At 37.7% G+C, this 25,804-nt stretch overlaps 1 protein-coding gene across 1 annotated transcript in view; it reads left to right on the forward strand.

Moving 5' to 3' along the window:
- Positions 1-25,804, forward strand: part of LOC120189406 (callose synthase 9-like) — a 70,563-nt gene that overhangs the window by 7,180 nt on the left and 37,579 nt on the right. The window contains 14 exon segments of the mRNA XM_039192695.1: positions 685-774; positions 3,815-3,912; positions 4,015-4,132; positions 4,418-4,543; positions 5,002-5,078; positions 5,363-5,438; positions 6,333-6,455; positions 13,173-13,275; positions 13,392-13,515; positions 13,639-13,828; positions 13,910-13,962; positions 14,093-14,153; positions 14,236-14,317; positions 14,671-14,720. Of these exon segments, the coding sequence (XP_039048626.1) occupies positions 685-774; positions 3,815-3,912; positions 4,015-4,132; positions 4,418-4,543; positions 5,002-5,078; positions 5,363-5,438; positions 6,333-6,455; positions 13,173-13,275; positions 13,392-13,515; positions 13,639-13,828; positions 13,910-13,962; positions 14,093-14,153; positions 14,236-14,317; positions 14,671-14,720 (1,371 nt within the window).

Genomic DNA, 25,804 nt, shown 5'->3' on the forward strand with positions numbered 1-25,804 from the left:
GTTTTCCTAGGTTTAAACCAGATTACTAGATAAGATTAGTATCCCATATAAGCATCTGTTTTTGAAGGCTAGGATGGGTTAGTTTCTTATCTTCTGCTTGTCTGGCGATTTACCTTTGTATGCTGTCAGCGTTGTTCTGGTTTCTTGCTTGTTTATCCCTAGTTTCAGGTTGTGAAACCCGATTACCTCTTGGATGATTTAGGGTATGCAGAAACTATCAGTCTCTTAATGTCTCTTGGTTTATATGTCCAAATTTAACTGCCAGTCAACCATAAGGTGATCCTGTTGCTCATGTTTCCTACTGGGTTGAACATATATTGACTTTTGTTTTGCTTGTGGTGGTTGTTCTTTCTACTTAGCCTAAGAGATACAGACTTGAGGAATGTGTAAGACTTGTATTTGCTTCATTCTGTGAGTTAACATTGTGCCGTATTTGATCATTTACTTGTGAAAACTAAAAATGGTCTGTTAGGCCACCATGTTCAACTAAAATATAATTTCTTGATCCATGATTATCTTGTTTGTTTCAATTATTTATGTTGAGGTATTGTTTCTACTTTCTTATGCACCCTCATGTCAAACATATCATGCATTAAAAGTATCTTTCTAGTGTTAACTTTTTAATGTTTGATATATTTATTATTTGTTGTTAAATACTTGATTCATATACCTTTTCATTTTCAGAAAGACAATGTTTCTAATCAACGTGAACATATAGTGCTCCTGCTTGCTAATGAACAATCTCGACTTGGTATTCCTGAAGAACCTGAACCGGTAAGTTATGATTTTGTAATGTTTTTTTGATAGAATATTAGGCCTCGTTAAAAACTCTCGACTTGCCCTCCATATTACAATAGTAACATGAAGGACAAAGGAAGAGGGAAAAGAGTGCCTACTGCTTTTATTAATCAGGAGAATAATACACTGCCATCCCTTACATCATACTTTAAAAGCCTTAACCCTAATTACATAAGACTTAAACACCTCTTCTGCTGAAACCTTAACACTGATACTTTGTTTTATTTTTGGCCTTTTGATGATTGTTGAATGCTTCATGATTGGCACTTAAGAGGTCCTGGATTTTGCAATGTCGGGACTTGGGAGAGGTAGTAGCACTCACTTTCAAACCTGTTACTTGAGTGAGCTATCCAGCTCCCAATACCTCGCCATCCAACACCCTGCTTCTCTTAACCTCATTGCTCTAGAAGGGAGTTTCATCTCTTGCGATGATTTTATTGGGTATCTTTTTGTTAAATTTGCACGTTGTATGTGTTCAACGAGCTGGGGCCATGCTCTTAATTTTAGTTATGTGTTTTTGGTCTTTTTTTGTCATGCAAGTTTTTACAGTTCAAAGTTCAAGAGTGGTGGTTTATTGGAGGTGGCTTGTCTCTGTTGACCTACCCTGTGTGGTAGTAGCTATAACTAGCATTTTGAAATTTAAAGGGCTTGATTTAGATTTTATTATTGTTTGACCAAGATGGAATAAGAAGAGCAATAAGTTTGGATTCATGGTACTTCAAGTTTGAATTTGAAGTTTGAAGATGAATCTTGATTTTATTACTGCACAAAGATGAGATGAGTGGGGAAAAGAACTGGCCAAAGGCCAAGTTGGGATCTAAACATTAATAAATTTGTGAATCAAGAAGATAAAGCCAACAGGGGATGGTTTTAGAGTTTCAATTTTGATCATCTTGCATAAACACTTTTTATCTCATTGCTGCCTGTAAGTTGGAAAGGTATTATTGCTAGTGGGGGTGCAATCTTGTCCCCACTTTATCCAACAAAGTTGCCAGTTTTGGTGTTGGTTTTCCCTTGTTAACAACTCATTTTGATTGAGAGGATAGCTGATAGATACCTTTATGCTATGTTTGGATTAACAACAATAGAAGAAAAGAAAAGAAAGGAAAGGTTTGTAAAAGAGAGGAAGGTTAAAGAAGGTTAATGATACATTTATTTATTTTTTGATAGGAATAGAAGGCCTCATTAAAAACCTCCCTCATAGTTGTCTCTATTAAGGAGACAAGTAGCGGAAGGAGGAAAAGAGTGCCTTAGTATATTAATAACCAACAATTACATAAGAACCAAACATTACAAATAATTGCCAAATCAAAGAAACAACCAAAGAAACCAAGGCACAGCTACTAACAATATCCTCCACAGTCACTAACCAATTCCTGACTTAGCTAGACAATCAGCTTCCACATTCATACCTCTGCTGATATGCTTAATAATAACATATAAAGCACCATTGACTTCTGAATTTCTGAAATAAAATCAACAAGGTGAACCGGGCAAAGATCCGGGGTGTTGATCCACTTAACTGCAAGAAGCGAGTCACTCTCTAAAATAAGATTTCCTTTGTCCCTCCAAACTGAATCAAAAAACACATCTACCCCGGTTTTGATTGCATAAATCTCTGCAAGAATAGGAGAACAAGGTCCTAAGGCTGTAGAGAAGGAAACCAATTTGTTATTACCAGCATCTTTAAGAACTCCACCAATACCACTCTTTTTCCAGTCAAAGTTGACAGCCCCATCAACATTCATCTTAAAGTAACCGGAAGGAGGGGGACACCATTTTAATCTTGACAGTCGAAAGTTAGAAGGGGATTTATTCATATCCGCCAAAGTAAGATCACCCACAAGGCTATCCATATGAATAAGACAAATCCTTATTTTTTTGCTAAAAACCATGATGCCACCCTATACCTCACCAAAAAAAACAGATTTTCTTTGTCCATCTTGCCTTTCTCAAATACAATCTGGTTCCGGCACAGCCAAACAGACCACAAAACAGCTCCTGGAATAAATCTCCAAATACCCAAGTAAGGTCTAAGTTGCAACCATGAAAGCAGGAAGCCTTTCGGATTATTAGGATTAATTAGGATTAGGAAAGGAAAGAATTTTAACCATCTTTGTTTGGTTAAAGGGTGGAAAAGAAAGGATTAATTGTAATGAGTTTATCCAATTATATCCCAGGTCCATATAAACCCCTGAAAGGTATGCCGTGCTTCCCTATGTGAGATCAAAGTACCATACCATGTAATTGAGCACATATCAATTTCAAAGGTTCAACTCTAAATGGCTTGCAAGATTAGTGCCACTTTCACAATCTTTATCCATTTATTTATCTCCTTAGCTTACGCTAAAATTATTTTCCACTTTGTTGATCAAAATAGATAAAATTGCAATCCACCCTTTTAACTTTAATTCTCAATTTTGTACAGGTTCAATTCTAAATTGGAGAAAATAACATTTTGTCAATCTATACTGATAAATAACATCTTTTGTGATGAATCCTAGTCTTGCAACTTCAGGCCTTCGGGCTATTCAATTGTGCTACAATGGTTAACTTTTATTTTTTTTAATGATTCTGAATAAGATTACTTATTAAAAAAATGATTCTGAATAAGATGGTTTTTCTACTGTCAAAAGTGACCCAACATCAGGATCACTATAATCTCGGTCATGATCCTGTTATTTGGCTAAAGTTGCTTCTTGTATGACATATATGTCAAGTGTTTTTTTTTCTTTCTGTTTTAACTGCTTAAGGTCTGAGACATGCGTGCTGCTGTTAAATGATGTCTATTTGTTTTTGAATTGAATATTTTAGTTTAGATTTCTCATTTGCCGATTGGGGCAAGATATATAACATTGATTTTATTGATGGGCTTTTGTGGCTGCTAAATGATTTTGTATGCTTCCATTGGATCCTGCAACTACTCATATACTTTTGTTTAAGGGCTGGTATATAAGACATGCAATTATTTTCATTTAGATCATATGATCCAGATTTTACCTTGATTTTTCCTCAGAAATTGGATGAAGCTGCAGTGCAGAGGGTGTTTATGAAGTCTCTTGATAACTACATCAAATGGTGCAACTACTTGTGCATTCAACCTGTTTGGAGCAAGTGAGGCATTCCACTTCCTTTTAGTTAATTTTTTGTCTTGTTTGTGGTATCTGTTAATGAGCTGTGATGATTATGAGCTATGGGCTGCTACTTCCCGTACAGTCTGGATGCTGTTAGCAAGGAGAAGAAAATACTCTTTGTTTCTTTGTACTTCCTAATTTGGGGTGAGGCTGCCAACGTTAGATTCCTTCCAGAATGCTTGTGCTACATATTTCATCATGTAAGTGAAGCCTTGACTGATGTATATGATATAAGCAGATATGTTCATAACATGGCTTTGTTGATCTTTGTGGGTATATTGGTATAATTTTATTGCTTGTGGACATCTTTTCCTTATTTCCTTTTTCACTAGTATAGTTTGACTCAATGTTCTGATGCTTTTATATTGCTTTGAATACACATATTCTGTTCATATCAATTTTTCTTCAAGCATTTGATTTTATTTTTAATGTGAAGTGCTGTTTTTAAGCTTGTACTTGTGTCTGAACTTAATGTTGGTTCATAGATGGCGAGGGAAATGGATGAAATTCTAAGGCAGCAGATTGCTCAACCAGCCAATAGCTGTTCTAAAGATGGTGTAGTATCATTCCTTGATCAAGTTATCACTCCGCTTTATGAGGTTGTTGCTGCGGTATGTCACTATCTCCCAGCAGCAACTTCTTACCTACTTTATTTATATTGCCAATTCAGTTACTGGTTTGCCCAAGTTTCTTAGTTGATGTAGAAGTTGTTTAAGATGAGCAGTTTACATATATGTGCTTTTACTCATGACTAAATTTGAATTTTGAGTATCGTCAACGGTTTTTCTTGTTGGTTTTCATTTTTTTTCCTGATGAACTCTATTAATCATATTAATTCCTTTTTCCCTATTGTCTTTTAACTTGTGAATTTCAGTAGAGAGGTGCTATCTATCCATATTTCTTTTCTGTGTTTTCTAAAGGCAAATTATGTATTACCTCAATTATGTTTTGTTGAATATCAATGGCCGTCATGACCCGTATTTACTCACTGACAACTGTTTCCTCATGAAGACCATGCTACCTTTTTTCTTCTATTTGTTTGACATGTGTATTTAAATTTGGAATACAGGAAGCTAAGAACAATGAGAATGGCCGAGCACCACATTCTGCATGGAGAAATTATGATGATTTTAATGAGTACTTTTGGTAAGATCTTGGCAACATTGGCACTCTTTGTGAAATTGTACGACTTTTTCATCTTGTTATGCATGACTTAGACAACGTCTTAGCTTCCTAAATTTTCAATGACTAGAAGTTCTTTGTAATGTTAGAATAATTTGATAGGCTAGTTGTAATATAACAAGGGCCTTTCCAGCTATAGCTAAAAGTTTTTAGGTTGCACGGCCATTTTATATATGTCTAAATTATATTAAAACTCTTTTAGAGGTCTCTCATGTGCTTTGATGCTTGACCATCCAACTCTTTTTCAGGTCACTTCATTGTTTCGAACTTAGCTGGCCTTGGCGCAAAACTTCGTTTTTCCAGAAGCCAACACCAAGGTCAAAGGTTAGCGTCTATTTGATCACCTCCAATTAGAGCGTGTATTCAAGTTGATGATGATATCTTGTTATATGTGTGCTCTTACTTTTCTGTTGCTCCTATTCTTAATTTTACTTGAAGTATCCATGTCCAACGCCTATGTTGGATGCATATTCAGACATGGGTTTGATGGATGACCCTTCAAGAATATTCCAAATGAAAAAAATCTTATACTTTATTGAAATTAGTTATAAACCTAACACTTTCAATGCGCAATATAACTAAAAACTAAGATATGCTCAAAGCACATTTTTTTTGGCAAGAGTTTTTTTCCTTCAGCGTTTTCAGGTGTGATTGAAATTTACATATTTTCTTCAGACAATTGTCTGCTTTTAATATTGTACTTGAAGTTATAGTGGTTTCAAGTTAATGGATCTTGATGGCATATTATTCATTTTTAGAATGCTAATGTAATCCTGTTTGATTTTTTAGCTTAAATATTGTTTTAGGCGGGTTAGATTTATAGTCGTGTATGCATTTTTGTTAGCATCCTACTGCAGCTATCCTTAATCACCCTTTTCTCTATTTCTGTTATACTTGAGAACCTTTATCGTGGAAGAAAAATATGAGCTTCTAAGTGCATTTTGATATTTATCAAATCATAAAGTGAACTGTTCATATAGTATTCCAATGAACATTAAATAGAGACCTGAACATTGCAATATGTATCATGGCTCTTTCATATTTATCACTATGATTCTTGTAATTTGCTCTCTTACGTATCCCTGTCTTGTTGGGGATTCTGTTTGACAAGCCTAATCTTTAATCAATATGTCATTTTCTTTTGGTTCTTGTGGATCTTGATTGTTTATTTAAGCTGCAAATGGCTTTTATGTTCCTTTTAATCCTTCTCTTTTTCAGAATCCACTTAAATTGGGAGGAGGTCAACGTCGGGGAAAAACTTCATTTGTTGAGCATCGGACATTTTTTCATCTTTACCATAGTTTTCATCGGTTGTGGATATTTCTCTTTATGATGTTTCAGGTTTGCAATTCTAAATGGTGGCTTGTTTCCATGTGCATTTATCTCTGTTATTTCATTCTTTCGTCCATCGTTCTTCTTCGATTTGGCATATAAAACTTCTGAGAGCACATGCCAATAAAATGCTACTTTTCTCTGTTCCATCTCCGGTCGTTTCTCCCTTGCCCCCTCCCCTCTTAGCTATCTCCTTATTCAGGGGTTAAAACTTGGAACCTTTTTTTCCTGATAGAATATTAGACCTCGTTAAAAACCCTCGACTTGCCCTCCATATTACAATAGTAACATGAAGGACAAAGGAAGAGGGAAAAGAGTGCCTACTACTTTTATTAATCAGGAGAATAATACACTGTTATCCCTTACATCATACTTTAAAAGCCTTAACCCAATTACATAAGACTTAACCACCTCTTATTGCTGAAACCTTAACACTGAATACATAAGACTGAAAACAAAATCCCTGTAGAAATGCCAGGGAGACTAGCACCCTAACACACCCAAAAACAAAGCCTAACGATCATCCAATACCATCCTTAGCTAGTCTGTCCGCTTCCCAGTTAGCAGCTCTCAAGATTTGCCTTAACATAATATCCTTCCCTTCCATTATAGAAACGATCTCCTTCACCAAGGATAGAAACATAGGGGAGCTTAGTTCCGGATTCTTGATCCACTTCAAAGCATTACTTGAATCTGATTCTAAAATAATCCTCTTATTAAGGCCAACACCTGAATCAGACAACACGTACAACCCCCTCTTTATCGCCAATAATTTTACCAAAATCGGAGGACCCCCCAACCTTATCAGAGAACCAGTGAATCAACACACCTCTGCTGTCCCTTATGAGTCCACCTATACCACCTTTATTCCTACCACTCACCATCGCCCCACCAACATTAATCTTTATGAACCCGTCTGGTGGAGGAACCCAACATGAAGGTTGGGATCCACTTTTTTTCTGTCTCCCAACCGAATCAGCAAGAGTTAAGTCACCCACTAAAGAGTCGAAAGGAATCTGCACAACATCAAAACTAGCAGTAAACCAAGAGACTATTCGAAATCGAGCAATAAAGAACATCCTCACCACATCCAGCTTTCCTTTCATGAAGATAACTTCATTCCTACATTTCCAAATAGTCCACAACACCGCCCTTAGGATAAATTTCCAAATACTGGAATTCTGTAATATCTCATCCCACATAATAATAAAGTCTAAGATGTTATTAGGAATCACCAAAGAAACATTCCACAAATTCGCAAATCTAGCCCACAAACCCCAAACTACCTCACAGTGCAGAAACAGATGAGAAACAGATTCCACAAACCTGCCACACAACGAACATAAAGAGTCTTCAATCTCAGCCACTCCTCGCTTCAACAATTCCTCTTTAACCGCTACTCTCTGATGAGCAACTTGCCATATGAAAGTTTCAACACGTGGAGGAGCTATCCGACCCAAATATGTATGACCCACTTATCCTGAAACCCCTGATTACCAGCCGTATCAAAAAAATTGTTGATACAAGACTTAGTTGAAAAACAACCCTCTCCATTCCCTAACCAAATCCAGTAATCGTCTTCATCAAGAGATAGTGAGATGTTGTTCAACATATAAATCAGCTGCAACCATTGTTCAATCTCCCAATCCGCTAGATTTCTTCTCATTTGAATATCCCACATCCATCCTACCGCATTACTCACCCTAAACTCCACCACTTTACCCACTTTATTATTCGAAAGTGCATACAATCTAGGGAACAAGTCTTTAAGAGGGATTTCTCCCAACCAAACATCATGCCAAAACTCCACCGAATGACCGTTACCAGCTTTCAAACGCATATTTCTCCTAAAGCAATCTCCAAACTCATCACTAGAAAAGAAGTTATTAATCACTCTCCAAATCCAAGAGGCTCGAGCTGTCAAAGTATTCTCCAACATTTTGGAATTCAGATCCAAATTGTTCACACAGCAAACCACCCTCTTCCACCGAGAATCCTTTTAAGAGGCAAACTTCCAAACCCACTTTCCCATCAGTTCTCTGTTCAGAATAGCTAAATTCGGGATCCCAAGACCCCCCAACCTTCTCGGCTTACTGACCAAATTTCAATTCACCCAATGTATGTTTCTTCTATCTGTCGAACCCCCCCATAAAAAAACAACCATGATCGAATTTAATTTCTGCAGCACAGTTTTTGGAATTCTAAAAATAGAAAGGAAATAAGTGGGACGGGAGCACAACACTGCTTTAACCAACACCACCCTACCTGCTAACGCTAGAAAATTTACCTTCCAACCAGTCAACTTATTATGAAATCTCTGTATAATTGGCTCCCACATTGCAACAGAGTTTCTCTTAGACCCCAAAGGCAATCCTAGATACTCTGCTGGAAAATTACCCACTGAGCAGCCAATTTCATTAGAACAACCAGCTAACACTTCCTCCTCAACATTTATTCCAAAAATTCTGCTCTTAACTAAATTAATCTTCAGCCCCACCAATAACTCATAAATCAGTAACACCCTTCTAATATTCTTCAAATCCCGGATTGATGCTTTGGAAAAAATAATGTCATCCGCAAACTGCAAATGCGATAGCTTGAAAGAACTTTCTTGAACTCCTAACTCGAAGCCCGAAAACAATCCCAAATTCACAGCTTTAGTTAACAACAAATGAAGCAATTCACCACCCAAATTGAATAACAAGGGGGATAGCGAGCAACCCTGTCTAAGTCCTCTTTTAGTGTGAATTCTGTCCGTAGGAGTTCCATTTAGTAAAACTGAAATAGAAGCAGTTGACATACACTGATACATCTAAGAGCACCATTTTTCACCAAACCCCATTTTACCCATAATTTTAAACAAATCCAACCAATCTACCGAATCATAGGCTCTCTTGAAATCCACCTTAAAGACTACCCCCTCCAATCCTCTCTTCCTCCAATAATCAATTCCTTCATTTGCTATAAACGAACAGTCCAAAATATTCCTCCCTCAAATAAACGCAAATTGAGATGGACTGATTATCTCATTAATGCACAAACTGAATCTTCTAGCTAGGACATTTGACAAAATTTTATATAATCTTCCCACAAGGCTAATAGGCCTAAAGTCCTCCATCCCCTTCGGATTATCCTTCTTAGGTATAAGGGAAGTAAATGAATGATTCACCTCCAAGTCCCATTCCTTCCCTGCATAAAAGTCCTTAAAAAACAGCATAATATCCTTTTTCAAAGAAGACCAGAATTTCTTAAAAAAACCTAAATTCAGACCATCCGGCCCAGGAGCTTTGTTGCTGTCCGAGCTGGCAATTGCTTCCCAAACTTCCTCCTCTGAAAATGGCTTCTCAAGTGGTAAACTCTGTCCTACCGATAATTTTAGAAAATCCAGATGTAATTCCTCAGCCTCCAAAGAATTATTCTGACTAAACAGACCATTTAAAAACTCCACCACTGAAGCTCTAATTAAGGTAGGATCTTCTACTACTTCATTACCCACTTTGAGGGACTTAATACCATTTTTTCTTCCTCTAACTGCAGCACTATGATGAAAAAATCTGGTGTTCTTATCACCATCCATTCTCCATTTCAGTCTTGATTTTTGCAACCAAATCGATTCTTCTTTCTTTTGTAGCTCCCATAGTTCTTTCTTTGCTTCAATTATTGATTTCATTGACACTGAAGGAAGACCTTGTTGCAATTCCAATTCCAATTCCTGGATTTCTTTCTCCAATAATCTGATTTTTCCGGGTAACTCTAAATAACCCCTCCCAGACCATTTCTTTACCACACCCTTCACCCGTTTTAGCACCTTAGACATGGGCTTCCCTTTTTCCTCTTTACAAAGTTTAACTAGCTCCTTCTCTATCATCTCACTAAACCCATCCTCCTCCAGTACATAGTTAAACAGTCTGAACGGTTTCTGCCCCCAATTCCATTCTTTGTTCTCCTACAGAATAATATTGTGATCTGAAACAGACCTTGGCTGCAATGACTGACTTATCTTTGGAAAACAAGCTAGTAATCTATGATCCACCAAAAATCGATCCAACCTCTCAAACATGGGAGCTTCCCTATTATTACACCATGTAAATCGACCGCCAGACAAAGGCAAATCAAACAAATTGACCTTACTCACAAAGTCTCTAGACATATTATTGTTACCAAATTCACAGCCCCTCCTTCTTTCTCTTCCTGTGACAACACTGCATTAAAATCTCCACCTAAGCATAATGGACAATCAACATTATCCAAAAATGATAATATCTCCCTGAAAAACATCTCTTTATCTGCATCCACACTAGGGCCATACACATTAATAAAACAGCAACTTCCTGGTACTCCTTCCAAAGTCCCTTTTATTACTACAAATCTACTATTAATGACTACATCCTTCACCACAAACTCCTTCTGATTCCACAAGGTTATAAGACCACCAGCAGAGCCTACTGAAGGAGATATGGCTGAACCAGTAAGTATTTTACCCCCCATTTTCCTCACCAACATATGACTGACAACCTCCAATTTTGACTCTTGCAAAAATACAATTGTAGGTTTCTTCTCAACAACAAATCTCCTAATTGCTCGAGCTTTCACCCTTCTACCCAACCCTCTAACGTTCCAAGACAACAACGACCGCTCAACCATCATTAACATACAATAACCTTACTTCCCAGTAACAACTACCTTCCCTCTTTCGAGTTTCTTTCATTAACCATAGGAACCATTTTTCTCTCCTCCTTTGAACTTCACACCCAGCAACTTGGAAACATTCCAAAGCCTCTGCCACCCCCTCTGTCTCATTCACTGCAAAGGATTCAGATTCCTTACCATTGCAACTCTTAACTTCCCACCTCCTGGTATATACATTCTTATAAAAACCTCTCTCGATTTTACTTACTGACGCGCATTTCCCAGAATGACGACGCATCACCTGAGAGACAGACCCGTTCTACAACTTTAAACCAGCTTCTTCATCATTAGTTACTTCTACAGAATTAATAGCAACACAATTTGATCTTAAATTCCCTTGAACATGCCCATTTGTTAGACTCCTATCCATGCTAGTACTAAGCCCATTTTCATGGACAACCGTGTCCTGGACCAATATGATATCTCCAGTGCTCCTCTCCTTTTCTCTCCCTTCATTAAAATCTTCTGACACTCCCTGTTGACTGGGAACACCACCTGCTATTGTCTCCTCAGAACTAAAGTCAACATCCAACATTTTTTTGAGCTTACTTTTCCTTTCAAATTTCTATCGATAAACGTATCATCTCCTTGTTGAGCACCCCGAACCCATGCTTCAACCCTGTCCTGAGAATCTGACATGGACTGCTGACCCAACTGCTCTTCGTGTCCTTCCTGAACATCCCCCTGGCTCCAGTCCGGTGAGTTCTCCCAAGGATCCACTGTTCCGTCCCATATCATCCAAGACCGGAAAAAAATCTTCACTCCCTTCCACCCTAATTTTAATGATAAACGATCTTCCAGACTGAGACCTGAGAAGGAATATCAAAAGGACTCTCCACCCTTAACAACAACTGTGCCACTCTACAATCCGTTTTTTGAACTGTCTGCTCCTGGATCTTTACTAGCTTGCCCCATCTCAATGCGAAGTTTGTAAAGAATGGAACCGTCCAACAATTTAATGGAACACCTATCAAGGAAACTGCACAATAGGCTAATGAAACACTATTCTTATCCACAACAGGTTCCAACCATTCGAACTAGAAGGACAATTCCTCCCACTTATCTTCCATCGTTGCTTTTTTCTCCTCCACTGAGTGAAAGACTATCAAATATGCATTTTTTGCATATCCCCATCTTACCACCTTGACCTTGAAACCCTCAGTCCTTAATGCCCTCTTCACAAATTCTACTTCAAAAATCCCCTTACAAATTCCTGATAAAGATGACCTTAGCCATATCCTCTCCTCCATTGGAATAAACATTTGCAGAGACTTTTTACCTCCCTCTTATCTCCAACGTTACTCATCTGCTGGTCATCAACTTTTTTCACCCCCAATACTGTATCCTTATATGTCCTACCATCATGAAACTTATTTAACAGTTCCTTCTTCCCTACATCATCCACTACAGGTATTAGTTTTTTCCTTTTGGACTCCTCTGCACATGCATCTCTTGACCCCACCACAATATTACGGTTCAAGTTCCTCGCAACACTATTCCTCTGATATTTTGCAATCGTCACCATTACCCTCCTCCCATCGATCACTACGTTATTCATACACTCCACTGCCTTCAGCAAATCCTCCTTACTTGCAAAATGCACAAAGGCAAACGTACTGACCTTATAGTTAGGTCTCCTATTAACTAACGGGATAAACACCTTAATCACCTTGCCATGAAAACTAAAATGTTTCCATAAAGCACTTCTATGCACTCCCTTACTAAGATTATCTACGAACGCTACCCACGTAACTCCTCTTGACTCCGCTTTACCTCTGTCTAAAGAAGTATTCCTTTCGAACTCAACGTTCACTCTCTCTCTAGCTTTCTCACTCATGTCTCTCTCTAGAGTTAACTTGGAACCTTAAGTAGACATTATCTTTTCTAATGTCCAATAGTTATTTTTTTTTCCATTTAGTTCTAGAGTTCTCTCATCTTTTAGTAGTTTTTCTCTTTCACATGAGAGCTATTAAATTATTCATAGTTATCATTATCTCATCTTAATTAGTTTCCGGTCTGGTTGATTCTCTTTTTTAGGGTCTCACAATCATTGCCTTCAATAATGGAAATCTGAATGCGAAGACTTTACGGGAAGTTTTGAGTCTTGGTCCAACTTTTGTAGTAATGAAGTTTATTGAAAGTAGGTTTCACTTGCTGGTTATTTCAAATATTTATTTTTGGTGCTGCTTTCAATGATGAGTTCATTTTGTACTCTGCTAAAATGTTTTGCTTATAAGTTCTTGTTTCATGATATAGGTGTCTTGGATGTCCTCATGATGTATGGTGCATATTCAACCACACGACGCCTTGCTGTTTCCAGAATTTTTCTTCGATTTGTTTGGTTTAGCATTGCATCAGTCCTTGTATCTTTCCTTTATGTGTATGTTCTTAGTCAATTTGCCGAATAATTCTCTTTTGACATCAATTCTTGTTTCAGCTTGTCCCTATATTTGTTTATATAAATTGTTAACTTTCCTTTAACATTTATCTATTACTAATGCAGGAGAGCTTTGCAGGAAGAGAGTAATCCAAATTCAAACTCTGTTGTTTACAGATTGTATTTGATTGTTATAGGCATCTATGGTGGTATCCATTTTTTCATAAGTTTTCTCATGCGGATACCTGCATGCCATCGTTTGACCAATATGTGTGATCACTGGTCTTTGATTCGCTTTATCAAGTGGATGCGTCAGGTTTTTGTTTCTTATTGCATTAGTTTTTTCTAATTCATCTCTTTACTATTATCTTATTGTTTGTTGTATTTTTTCTTAAAGGAACGGTACTACGTTGGACGTGGCATGTATGAGAGGACTACGGACTTTATTAAGTAATCTCTAATCTCTGACCTTGAGATTCCCTGATTTACGTACCCTTATTATGTTCATTGGTAGAAGATTTTCCTTTCCTTTGAATGCTTGAAGTAATCATTTAATGTTTTACGACTCCTTGTAATACAGATATATGGTTTTCTGGTTCATAATCTTGAGTGGAAAGTTTGCATTTGCCTATTTTGCCCAGGTATGAGGCATTTACCGGACTTAAGGTGGATATTGATCTTTTATATAAAATATCTTTTTAACGGTCCACCCTAATTTTGCAGATTAAGCCACTGGTGGAGCCGACAAGGATAATCATAACTATGGATTCTATAGAATATTCTTGGCATGATTTCGTATCTAGACGTACGTGATTTGCATGTTCATGTCATAATTTTCTATGATGCATTAAATATATGTATTTCTTTAAATATTTGGTTCTAGAACCTTTTCCTATCAATTACCATGGAAGAAACAGCTTATGAACCTAAACTTGAAATTTGTTCTGTCAGTTTTGTGGCCCATATATAAATATTTAAAGCCATATAATCATTATGTTACTTTCTGCCTGGAGTTTGTGTCCTATTTCCTCTCATGCTTTGAATTTTTGTTGGAAGTTCTCATTGTAATTGTGCTTGTAGTAGTGTAAGATGATAAACTTTTGTTTGTTATAATCAAATGCACATTGGTTGTCTCATAGAGTCTCTCTTTGGCTGCAGATAACCATAATGCTCTGACAGTGGTTTGCATATGGTCTCCAGTAATAGCTGTAAGTTCGAAATCCTGATGCCTCTAAAGATATCAAATACTGGTAGTCCTTTTTACCCTAATAGGTGGTGTAAATTTGGTCCGTTTGCTAGCTCTATTCTATGTCTTGATTTGGATGTCTAATGGTTCAAATACTGGAGCCCTTGGTTTCTTGGTAAGGCTGAGATTGAATTTGGTGGTTTTATTTCTTCATCTCAATTGTAATGAATGTGATCTTTCTATTGCTTTTAAGCACATCTGATTTTTTTTTTGATTGAAAGATGGCCTCGTTAAACCTCCCATTATAACCGCCAATCTACATAGGTAGATCAACGAACATTGGATGGAGAAAAGAGTGCCAATAAATTTATTACTAAAAAACCAGCTACAACAGCAGTACATTAGACCAATTACAATCATACTCCTACCACCAAACAACAAAACCCAATTCAAACTACCAACCAATCCCTACATATTACCCCCTCGTCAAGCCTACCCAATTCCCAATTTGACAAACTCATCTGCCTTGCAATTGGCACCTCTCTTAATATGCCTAATGACCACACCCCTATTTATCACTACACTAGCAATGTCATTCACCACAACTTTAAACAAAAGAGTACAAGAAGCTGGATTTTTAATCCATTCTAGAGCCACTAGATAATCAGATTCTAAAATTAGCCTTCCCCTTGAAGCCCACTCCGAATCCAAAAAGAGCTGTAGACCCCTCTCTTAATAGCCAAGAATTCTGCCAAAATTGGAGGGCCCGAACCAACTTTCTCTAAAATCGAATCCAACATGACACCCTTCTCGTCCCGAAGCAATCCACCTATGCCACCCTTATGCCAAAAACCATCCATAGCCCCATCCACATTGACCTTAAGAAAGCCTGTCGGAGGAGGACACCAACCTTCACGAACTGAATTAAGCTTCCTTGACCATTGATAGGAATCTGCTAACGTAAGATCACCCACTAGACTATCCAAAGGGATCAAATGGTTTTGAAACTTTGCCGAAAACCATGTTGCCGCTCTGTATCTAACCAAGAAAAAGAGCTGAACACGATCGAGATTCCCTTTATTGAAAACCATTTCATTCCTTTGTTTCCAAACTGACCACAATATTGCTCCAGGAATAAAGGTCCAAATGACTGAATTCGGAACCAACCCATACCAAGCCGAGAGTAAAACAACCAAGCTCTCTGGAACCGCGAAAGAGATGTTCCATATACTAACGAACCCGTCCAAAGACCCCAAGAAACTGTGCAGGAAACAAACAAATGAGTAACAGATTCTGAAAAAAACTCCACTCAAAGGACACGTCTAATCCTCGATCCCCCTTACACCACGCTTTACTAACTCGACTTTAATTGCCACCTTCTTATGAGCCACCTTCCACTCAAAAGACTCCACACGAGGAGCAACCCCAAGCCACACATATTTTGACCACAAGGAGTTAGCTTCAGACCTATCAAACATAAGTCTCATGAACGATTTCATCGAGAAACAACCATCACCCTGTCCAACCCAAACATAACTATCATCAGTTAGCTCAGAAGGTTGAAAATTGCCTAACGCTGAATACAATTGAATCAACTACTCCATCTCCCAATCTGCCAAGTTCCTCCGCATCTGAATATCCTAGCATCACCCCGACGAGCTCCTTGTCCTAAAATCAACAATTCATCCATCTTTGTTATCAAGAGGATAAATAATCTTGTAAATCGATATTTCAAAGGCACACCATCTAACCACGCGTCATGCTAAAACAAAAATGATTCACCATTGCCGACCTTGATGCGAGTATTACCCTTAAAACAAACACCAAAATCATCACATGCATAGCAGTTCTTCACTATCCCTTTCCATATCCAAAAAGCTCTCAAGGAAATCAATTTGTGACAGCAAAGGAATTGAAATCAAGATTATTGACATGGCATATGACCCTTTTCCACAATGACTCTTTCTCGGAAACAAAATTCCACATCCACTTCCCCAAAAGAGCTCTATTCATCATATCCAAATTTGCTATACCCAGGCCGCCTATTTCCTTTGGTTTGCACATCGACTCCCACTTTACCCAATGGAAAACTTTCCTGTCAGACGGCCCCCCATAAGAATCGCGCCATAATAGCATTTAGCTTCTTTAGAACACATGAAGGAATTTCGAATAAAGACAGTATATTGGCAGAGAGCTTAAAACAAACTTAATCAAAACGTGCTAGTGACAAAGTTGCCACCTTCCATCCTGCTAACTTCTTTTAGAACCTTTGAATAACAGGGTCCCAAATAAAGACCGAGTTCCTTTTTGCCCCAAGGGGAAGCCTTAAATAATATGTCGGAAATGAACCCACCAAACTACCCAATGAACTGGCCCAACCATTAATAGTATCATCCTCCATATTAATTCCAAAAATCTTGCTCTTAGTCATATTCAATTGCAAACTAGCATCAATTCAAAGACTAACAAAACCCGACTAATGTTTGTCAGTTCCCCAAAGGAGGCATTGTAGAAAATGATTAAATCGTCAGCAAACTGCAAGTGTGAAAGCATTAGAGAACGCCCCTGACCATCAATATCAAACCCTCTGAACAGCCCCACGCTCACCGCTTTAGTTAACAAAAGGTTCAACAACTCACCTATAATATTAAAGAGTGAACACCCATGGCAAAGCCCTTCCGAAATCTTGAACCCTTCTGTGGGAGACCCATTATCCAGAACGGAAATGGATGTCGGGTGATGGACATAGCTCAATCCACGAACACATCTCCTACCAAAGCCCATAAGATTCATAATTTGTAGTAGCATCCCCTAGTCCACGGAATTGTACGCTTTCTTGAAATTCACCTTAAAAACCAACACCTTCAACCCCTTCTTCCTCCAAAATTCAATGGCTTCATTTGCAATAAACATACAGTCCATGATCTGCCTCTCCGGTATGAACACAAATTGAGATTAACCGATGAGCCCATCCATGCAAGACCGTAACCTTCTTGATAATACCTTTGACAGGATTTTATACAACCCCCCACAAGACTGATTGACCTATAATCTTCTAAACATTCTGGATTCATCTTCTTGGGGATAATGGTTAAAAACGAATGATTCACCTCCTTATCCCAGACCTTTCCCTGAAGAAATCAACAAATAATTTCATTATATCAATTTTCAAACTGTGCCAAAAGATTTTGAAGAACCCCATATTTGACCCATACGGACCAGGAGCTTTGTTGCTGTCCATCGCAACTAGAGGTGCACAACAAAATCCGAATATCCGATTTTGCGCAAAAAATATCCGAAATCGGATTTGGGAAAAATCGATTTTTTTAAACCGGATCGGATATTTAAAAATCGGATAGTATAATCGGTTTGGGAAAAAATTGGACGATCGGATATTTTACCGGATTAAAAACCGGTTTGAAAAAAATCGGATAAAAAACTGTTTTTTATCCGAAAAAAATCCGGCTGAGTTTTAAAAACTAGCCGTTAATATAGTCGTTGGGGGGTTTTTGTGACAGTTTTTTTTTCTAAATAGACCACCAACGTTTTTTTTTTTAAAATCGGTTTTTTTCAAACAGAAACGGTTTACCATCCGACCCTCCAAACTGGTTAGGTTCTGAACCGGTTTTTTTAAAATCCGGTTTTTTGGCTAGGTGAAAAAACCGGATCGGTTTATTAACTGACTTTGTGCATGCCTAATGCAGCTATTGCCTCCCATACTTCCTTTTCTGAAAATGGATTTTCCAACGAAGAAATCTGATCCTCCGAAAACTTCGGGAAATTCAGGTTCATCTCTTCAACCTCGAGCGTTATTTTTCGATTGAAAGCATTTCTAAAGAAATCTGCCACTCATTTTTTAATCATACCCGGTTAGGAGGTAACTTATCTCACTTTCAATGACTTAATACAATTCACTCTCCCCCTGTTTGTAGCAATCTGATGGAAAAACCGAGAGTTCCTATCCCCTTCTAAGTTCCACTTAACCCTCGATTTTTGGAACCATATTTGTTCATCCTTTTTATACAGTTCTCACAATTCCCTCTTCTTCTTTGTCAGTAATTATAGTGTGACTGAAGGAGAACCTTGCTGCACTGCTAATTCCATTTCATGGACTGATTTCTCCAAATTCTTTATTCTGCCCGAAAGTTCTCTGAACCCATTCTTTTACCATCTTCTAATCTTTATCTTCGCACCATTCAAAACCTCGCAAATACCTCCTCCCTCTCTATCTTCTATAACCTTTTCCAATTCCTCTGTCATCATATCTTTAAAACCTTTTTCCAACACATAGTTGAACATCCTGAACGGTTTAGGCCCCCAGTTCGACTCGCCATCCTCCAATATTATAGCATTGTGATCCGACAGCGACCTAGGAAGCATGATTTGACTTACCTTAGGAAACTGAGTTAAAAATCTTTGATCAATCAGAAAGCGATTCATCATCACAAAGGATGCTTGGTCCCTATTATTACTCCATGTGAATCGACCTCCTATTAATTGCAGATCAACCAATCCTGCTCGACATACAAAATAACAGAAAAATCTCTTTGAAGAAAAATGGAAACCCCTCCCTAACTTCTCTTCCTTTGCCAAAATTACATTAAAATCTCCTCCCATACATATAGGGCAGTCAACCTGCTCAATAAAAGACAACAACTCACCAAAGAAAGCTTCTTTTTTAGAATCTAGACAATGCCCATAGACGTTAATAAAACAACACTCCTCCAGGGACCCAATCAATGTACCCCTGATAGCTAAAAGCCTTCTGTTAATATCCACTGATTTGATGCAGAGCACAATCCAATCCTTGCCTCTAATCCTCCTCAACCGCGACTGTTTTGCATACTCCAATTTCGAATCTTGAATAAACAACACAGAAGGCCTTCTTCCATCAACCAACCCTCTCATCGCTTTAGATTTTTCTTTTCGACCCAAATCCCTAATATCCCACGAAATAATTGATAACTTAACCATTTTGAATAGTAACGAAACCCTTCACACAATCTGGGACAATTAGTTTCCCCCCAAACTCACCTTTGCGATAGCGGCCACTTGTTTAACGAAAGCCTTCTTCCCTCTAAAAGTTACTCCAAACAGATTACTAGTGTCCCAAACAACTACCGTTTCTTCCACCGCCTCATCTTGCTTATTTGATTATTTGATTCACCAGAATTCCCAATTCTTCTGACTTCCGACCTACTCCTATTTCTTGATCTGCAATACACTTTTGAAAAAAACAGTTTCCTTCATGCATCGGAAGCACTTCTTCTTGAAAGTCGACCACGATCCGGTGTAGAAACCCATTTTGATGTCCTGATCAAGCACTTCTTTCCTCACCTCCCATATTACCATTGTTTTCACTCAATAGCTTCGATTCTCTTGCACATGCTCCACGTCACTTTGAGAAAAGCTTCTTTGACTTAACTCCCTACTTGCCCCTTCAAAGAAGAACTATATTTGCTTTGTTTGAATAACTCGAAGAGGCCCATTCTTTTGTCTATTAATAATTAGCCCATCAAGGCTACTGTCCTCAATTCCTTGTTCCCGCCCACATACCCATCTGCAACACATCCATATTCGTGTGGACCCCAGAAGAATCTAGCTCATTGCTCATTAAGGCTTCCAACTTTTTCCCTTCGAGCCACCAGCATCATTAACAACACAATCATTCCCAAGGCTGCCACCCATCAGATTTTCATTAATCCATGTCTCCACCTTTTCCTTAGAAACCATCTTTGTTCGTTGATCTTCCATCGCCCTCTCCCCAACTGTCCCCAGACACCGATAACTTTCCGACAACTCCTCTTGCCATCCATCATCGAAGCCATCTTCTTCCTCCTTATTCACGTGTCTGGAAAAAAAATCCTCTGTTGCTTCTACCTTTATTTTTATCAAGTACAATCTCCCATTAGTTGTGATCGAGATTGAACTAGGCACATCAAACACGTTCGCCACTTCAGAAGCATCTGGGATACACAACAATCAGCTTTCTTCAACGTTCTTTCTTTTATCTTCACCAGCGGCCCCCATCTATTCGCTAAACTGGAGAAAAAACCTTCACTCCAACAATTGAGGGGAACACCCATTAACGAAACAATGCAAAAGGCTAATGGAACCCCTTCTTGAATAACATGAGATAACCAATCAAACCATGAATTTAGAACATTTTTCTTCTCTAAAGCTTAATTCCGATCGTCCTCCAACGGGAACATAATTATATATGCATTCTTCGCAAATACCCATCTGGCCACCTTGGCGTTAACCCCATCATTAAACATGGGATCTTGAACTTACCCCACTCCATGATTGTTCTTGCAAATACCAGTCATTGACGTTTTAATCCAATCTCTTTCTTCCAAGGGAATGAAGACATTCAACTGGCCCTTCGAACCCCCTGGACTGTCGTTACCCTTTACTTGATTCTCCATTTTCCTTGTTTTGTCTCCAACCACCATGTCTCTATATATCTCCCGTCACAAAATTTATCGAAGATCGCTTTCCTTTCTTCAAGACGCCCTAAAGAGTTGTTTCTCTGACTAATCAATCCCCCGCTCTGACTGCTTCCAATCTGCTCTGATCATGAGGTTTAGGATATTTTGCAACTCGCACTGAGATTCTCTATCGTCAACCATGGCATTGGTCAACTTCTTAACAGCATTGAGCAGATCACCCTCACGAAATGGACGAAAGCAAAGGTGTTCAACTTGTACCTCGGTTATTCACACTTGGGATATATACCTTTGTAACCTTTCCATGGTGATTACAAAGTTCCCATAATGTTCTCCTATGAACGTTTCTGCTAAGATTATCAACAAACACAGACCAGATAGCTCCAGTGGAGGAAATCATCTTAATTTTGTGAAATTAACAGAGGAGCAGAAGAATGGTCTTGAGAAAATTTTTCAGAACAGGAAGTGTGGGAAGTAGTCTTTCATTCGGACAGTGCCAAAGCCCCGAGTCTAGACGGTTTCACGATGGGTTTTAAGAAATTTTGGCCTGTCCTGAAGGATCATCTTATGAAGTTTATGGATGATTTTCACATAGGGAGGAGTTGGAGCATGGGGTCAATCATGCATTTATAACATTGATTCCTAAGAAATTAATCTTGAAGGATTGAAGACTACAGACCAATAAGCCTAGTTGGCAGCTTATACAAAATAATCTCCAAAATCTTATCGAGAAGGCTGGTTTCAGTTATTAAAGGTTTAATTAGCCCTTCGCAGTTTGCCTTTATTCCAGGTAGGCAACTGCTTGATTTGCTTATGGTCAATGAATCCATAGATTTTTGGAGGAAAAAAAGAAGGAAAGGAGTTGTTTTCAAAGTTGATTTTCGTAGAGCCTATGATTCAGTGGAATGGCCAATTATATTGAGATTAATGAAGTTTATGGGTTTTGGGGACAAATGGATTTCTTGGATTGATTATTGTATTTCATCTGCTTCAATCTCGGTTCTAGTTAATGGATCTCCAACAGAAGAATTTCAGATGGGCAAGGGGTTGAGACAAAGCTGTAGTTTGTCCCCTCTCCTGTTTAATATAGTGGGGAACTCTTGAATTTAATGTTGAGTAAGGCTACTGATCTTGGTCTTTTCGAAGGGTTCAGTATTGGTAAGGAAGATAATCTTTTCAATTTGACTCATTTACAGTTTGCAGATGTTCTAATCATATTCTGCAGAGATTCTTCAACTCAAATTCTCAATATCAGGAGTGTTGAGGGTGTTTAGCTTAATATCAGGGCTCCACCTTAATCTGTCTAAGAGTAAGCTGTTGGTGTTAATATGGAAGAGGACATTTTAAAAGATGGGAATTCTGTAACACCCCAACCCGTATCCGACCCGGATCCGAGTTTGAGTTGTTACATTGACTTTTCAAAACTCTGTTGTTTACAAAGCCACTGAAATCTTAATTTCCTCATTTGAGAAAATTAATTACTTTACAGTAATTAATACTATCAAATTGTTTTACAAACCATTCAGAGCATATTCAACTCAATCAATTAGTACATGCCAACTATATTCAAAATAATCAAATACATTTAAATCATCTATTTTCTGATCTGAAACTTTGTAAGGGAGATGCTGACCTGTCTTGCTCTTCCTCGCTTCTCTTCTCGCTTCTGTAACCTACGTGTAAACAATCACACGCTAAGTCTATGACTTAGTGAGGCATTAAACTTATAAGAGAACTTTAACTTTTTAACCATGCATGAAATATCATATCATGCTATCACAAAACATATAACATTTCTTTAATTAAATGTACAAAGATACAAATCACTCATCATTTACTTCATTAATCTTATTTCACTAACCAATTATTAACATTATATAAGTTTATATCTTGTCCTAATCTTTCCACCAGCATATATGACTCATAAACCAAACAATACAAATATCATCATATCACAAAAGCATATTCTTCACATGCAATGTATTTATTGCTATATCTTTGTTTAGCCCATGAACATTTCTGAGAGCTAAAGATACGTGAGTACATAGAGGTTGTGCACTATGCTGTCACCACAGCTCGTAAAATTCCCATTAGGGGCGCGTAGAATTTGTCCCGTAGGACCACTGTGTACCGAAGGACCACTGTTAATCCCTCGACTCTTGGCATGCCAACTATATCTCTAGATCTCATAACATATAACATGGGCATTATCTTTATATCATTTCACATATTCTTATCACATAGGCACATAGCTTCTTATCACATTTCATATGATCACATAGTCACGTAGTTCACTTCCATATAATTTACGTGTCACATATACCTTTTCTCATATTCCTGTCATTCATAATCACATATACATATGCTCATATCATTTCTCATTTAATCACATAACTTATGCCACGTTTCATACAATTTCATATTCCTTTATCACTTGACTTGTTTCTTGTTTTTATATCTTTTCATATACATATAAAATACATATGTATCTTTATATTCATCCACATTTACCATAACATATATTCACATATATCATATAACGTATGCAATAACCAATAACACACATATATCATGACAAACATATACTAATATTAATGCATATAATCATATCACACAATATTTTTTTATAGGAATAATAGGCCTCATTAAAAACCTCCCTCTTAGTTACCTCTAGGAAAGAGTAACTAGCGGAAGGAGGAAAAGAGTACCTTAGTTTATTGAATAGAGAAACTATTATAATAAAGTACACCAATACATTTAGGGCATCAGAATAAAACTATAATCTTAAAACACCCTATAAAAATACCCTTACAATCAACCAATCCCATCCTTAGCTAATTTATCTGCTTCCCAATTACATCCCCTAGGAATCCATCGAATAATAACCGCCCTCTCTTGAACTAAGGACACAATATCCTCAACAAGTGAACTGAAGAAACTAGGAATAGAATTAGGCAACAAAATCTAGTCTACAACAGATTTACAGTCACTTTCTAAGATCAATCTTCCCTTTACAGCCCATTATGATAATAGAAAAAAGTCTAAGCCTTTCTTAATAGCTTTTAGTTCAGCCAACGGGGGAGGGCCTGGACCAATACTAACAGAGAAAGTCGATAGGATGATGCTATTACAATCTCTAAAAAATCCCTCCAATTCCTCTAGCCATCCCATCAGACTTGACAACCCCATCAACATTAAATTTATAAAATCTGTAGGGGTCCCCTACCAACAAATCAACTTGTATGGATATTGGGAAACTTAGCTAAAAACCATTTAGCCAACCTAAATCTTATTAGGAAAAAGAGGTCATATCAAGGCTAGAATTATCAAACACAACTGAATTCCTTGCTTTCCAAATAGACCAAAGAACTACTCCCGGAATGAATTTCCATATGTTCGAGTTTTTGTTTAAATCAGACCATGAACTTAGCAAAACATGTGGATCATTAGGCAAAGCTGTATAGATGTCCCAAATCTTCAACAATCTGTTCCAAATATCCCCTGCAACTGAACATGAGAAAAAAAGATGCTGGACTGTTTCTTCATTCTTTTTACATAGTGGACATAGTGTGTCTTCCATAGGAACCCCCTTTTCTTCAGCTCATTTCTGACTGCCAATTTCTTGTGTAATTTGCCAAAGGAAGGTTTCTACTCTAGGTGGAGCGAAACCTGACCAAACCCATCTTTTCCAAGAAAACCACTCCTTGACTATTGATAGACCACCCTGCAGGATTTCACCGAGAACAGACCATCCCCCTTCCTGACCAAGAAAGAAAATCCTCCATTGAATCAGATAAATTAAAACAATTTAGTGTTGCCATTAGTTCGATCCATTGGTCCAATTCCCAATCACATAAGCTTCTTGTTTGAACATTCCACACCCATCCATTTTCATCAAAGCAACCAAAATCTACCACCTTACCCCTTTTATTGTTTGATAATGCAAATATCCTGGCAAATTGAATCTTCAAGGGTAGATCATTGACCTAAACATCATTCCAAAACGAAATAGACTTGTCATTTCCCAATTGAGTCTTAGTATTCGATCTCAAACATTCTCCAATGTCATCATCTTTCAAATAATTGTTCACAATTCCTTTCCAAATCCAGGAATCTTGAGTCGAAACAACGTTGCTAATTGACAGAGATAAAGTACTAGCATTGTGTTTGATGCATATCATCCTTTTCCAAAGTGAATCTTTCTCATTTGCAAAATTCCACACCCATTTACCCAACAAAGCCCTATTTGTGATATTCAAATTCAAAATTCCCAATCCACCATCTTCCAAAGGTTTACAAACTGCCTGCCAACTAACCCAGTGCATTCGATTTTGTTTGAGCTTTCCCCCAAAAGAAGTGGCCATCAATGTATTAACTTCTGCCTTTGAGCGGCATTCTGAAAATGGATAAGAAAAAAATCTGTAACGATGATAATATCGATTTTATAAGCACTAATCTGCCCACCATTGACAGTGAAGAAGCCTTCCAATCAGCTAACTTATTGTTAAAATTCTATAAAACCGACTCCCAAAGTACTTCAGAGTTTTTCTTTGCACCTATAGGTAAGCCAAGATAATCCATAGGAAAACAACCCACTGAGCATCCAATATCATTCGCCCGTTCATTTAAGGTAGCAACTTCAACATTTATACCAAAC

Source organism: Hibiscus syriacus, unplaced genomic scaffold (genome assembly GCF_006381635.1).
Source record: "Hibiscus syriacus cultivar Baekdansim isolate YM2019G1 unplaced genomic scaffold, ASM638163v2 tig00116954_pilon, whole genome shotgun sequence".
Taxonomy (NCBI): domain Eukaryota; kingdom Viridiplantae; phylum Streptophyta; class Magnoliopsida; order Malvales; family Malvaceae; genus Hibiscus; species Hibiscus syriacus.